Source organism: Etheostoma spectabile, chromosome 3, assembly GCF_008692095.1.
Source record: "Etheostoma spectabile isolate EspeVRDwgs_2016 chromosome 3, UIUC_Espe_1.0, whole genome shotgun sequence".
Classification (NCBI taxonomy): Eukaryota; Metazoa; Chordata; class Actinopteri; order Perciformes; family Percidae; genus Etheostoma; species Etheostoma spectabile.
The window spans coordinates 29,805,700-29,806,081 of NC_045735.1; the positions used below are offsets into that span (position 1 = coordinate 29,805,700).

Below are 382 nucleotides of genomic sequence, written 5' to 3' on the forward strand. Positions count from 1 at the left end.
TGTTTGTAGAGAACACACCTGCTTCCCAACAGGCCACTGAATCACCGAGTCATTTATGACCAGGCTGCGTCCAGCGGGCGAGGAGGCATCATAGAAACCTACTTTTACCATATGTAGAGAGCCGTCAGGTCTCTTTTGCAAGTTTATGAGATCATAATAAGCAGTGGGGTCACCATTTTGATCAAAGATGACTTTCTCCCCCAGTGCAGAAAAATTTGCACGCTTCATGTAGTGAAGTAGCTGAGGAAGCAAGGGAAACAGGTTATCTAAACACAAACACTGGTGCACTTGACAATCATCTTTTTTTCTTTTCTTACCACTATAATTATTCTCACCTGCCAAGGTTTAACATTCTTTGGGTCTGCACAGGTGCCATTAGGTA

The 382-nt window shown here is 43.5% G+C and overlaps 1 protein-coding gene across 1 annotated transcript in view; it reads right to left on the bottom strand.

Annotated features, from left to right (window-relative positions):
* LOC116683221 (extracellular calcium-sensing receptor-like) overlaps positions 1–382 on the bottom strand; it is a 6,233-nt gene that overhangs the window by 3,218 nt on the left and 2,633 nt on the right. The window contains exons 4-5 of the mRNA XM_032509828.1: positions 336–382; positions 19–240 (exon numbers count right to left, since the gene is read on the bottom strand). The exon at positions 336–382 is cut by the window's right edge and continues 511 nt beyond it. Coding sequence (XP_032365719.1) covers positions 19–240; positions 336–382 — 269 coding nt within the window. The remainder of the gene's footprint in view (positions 1–18; positions 241–335) is intronic.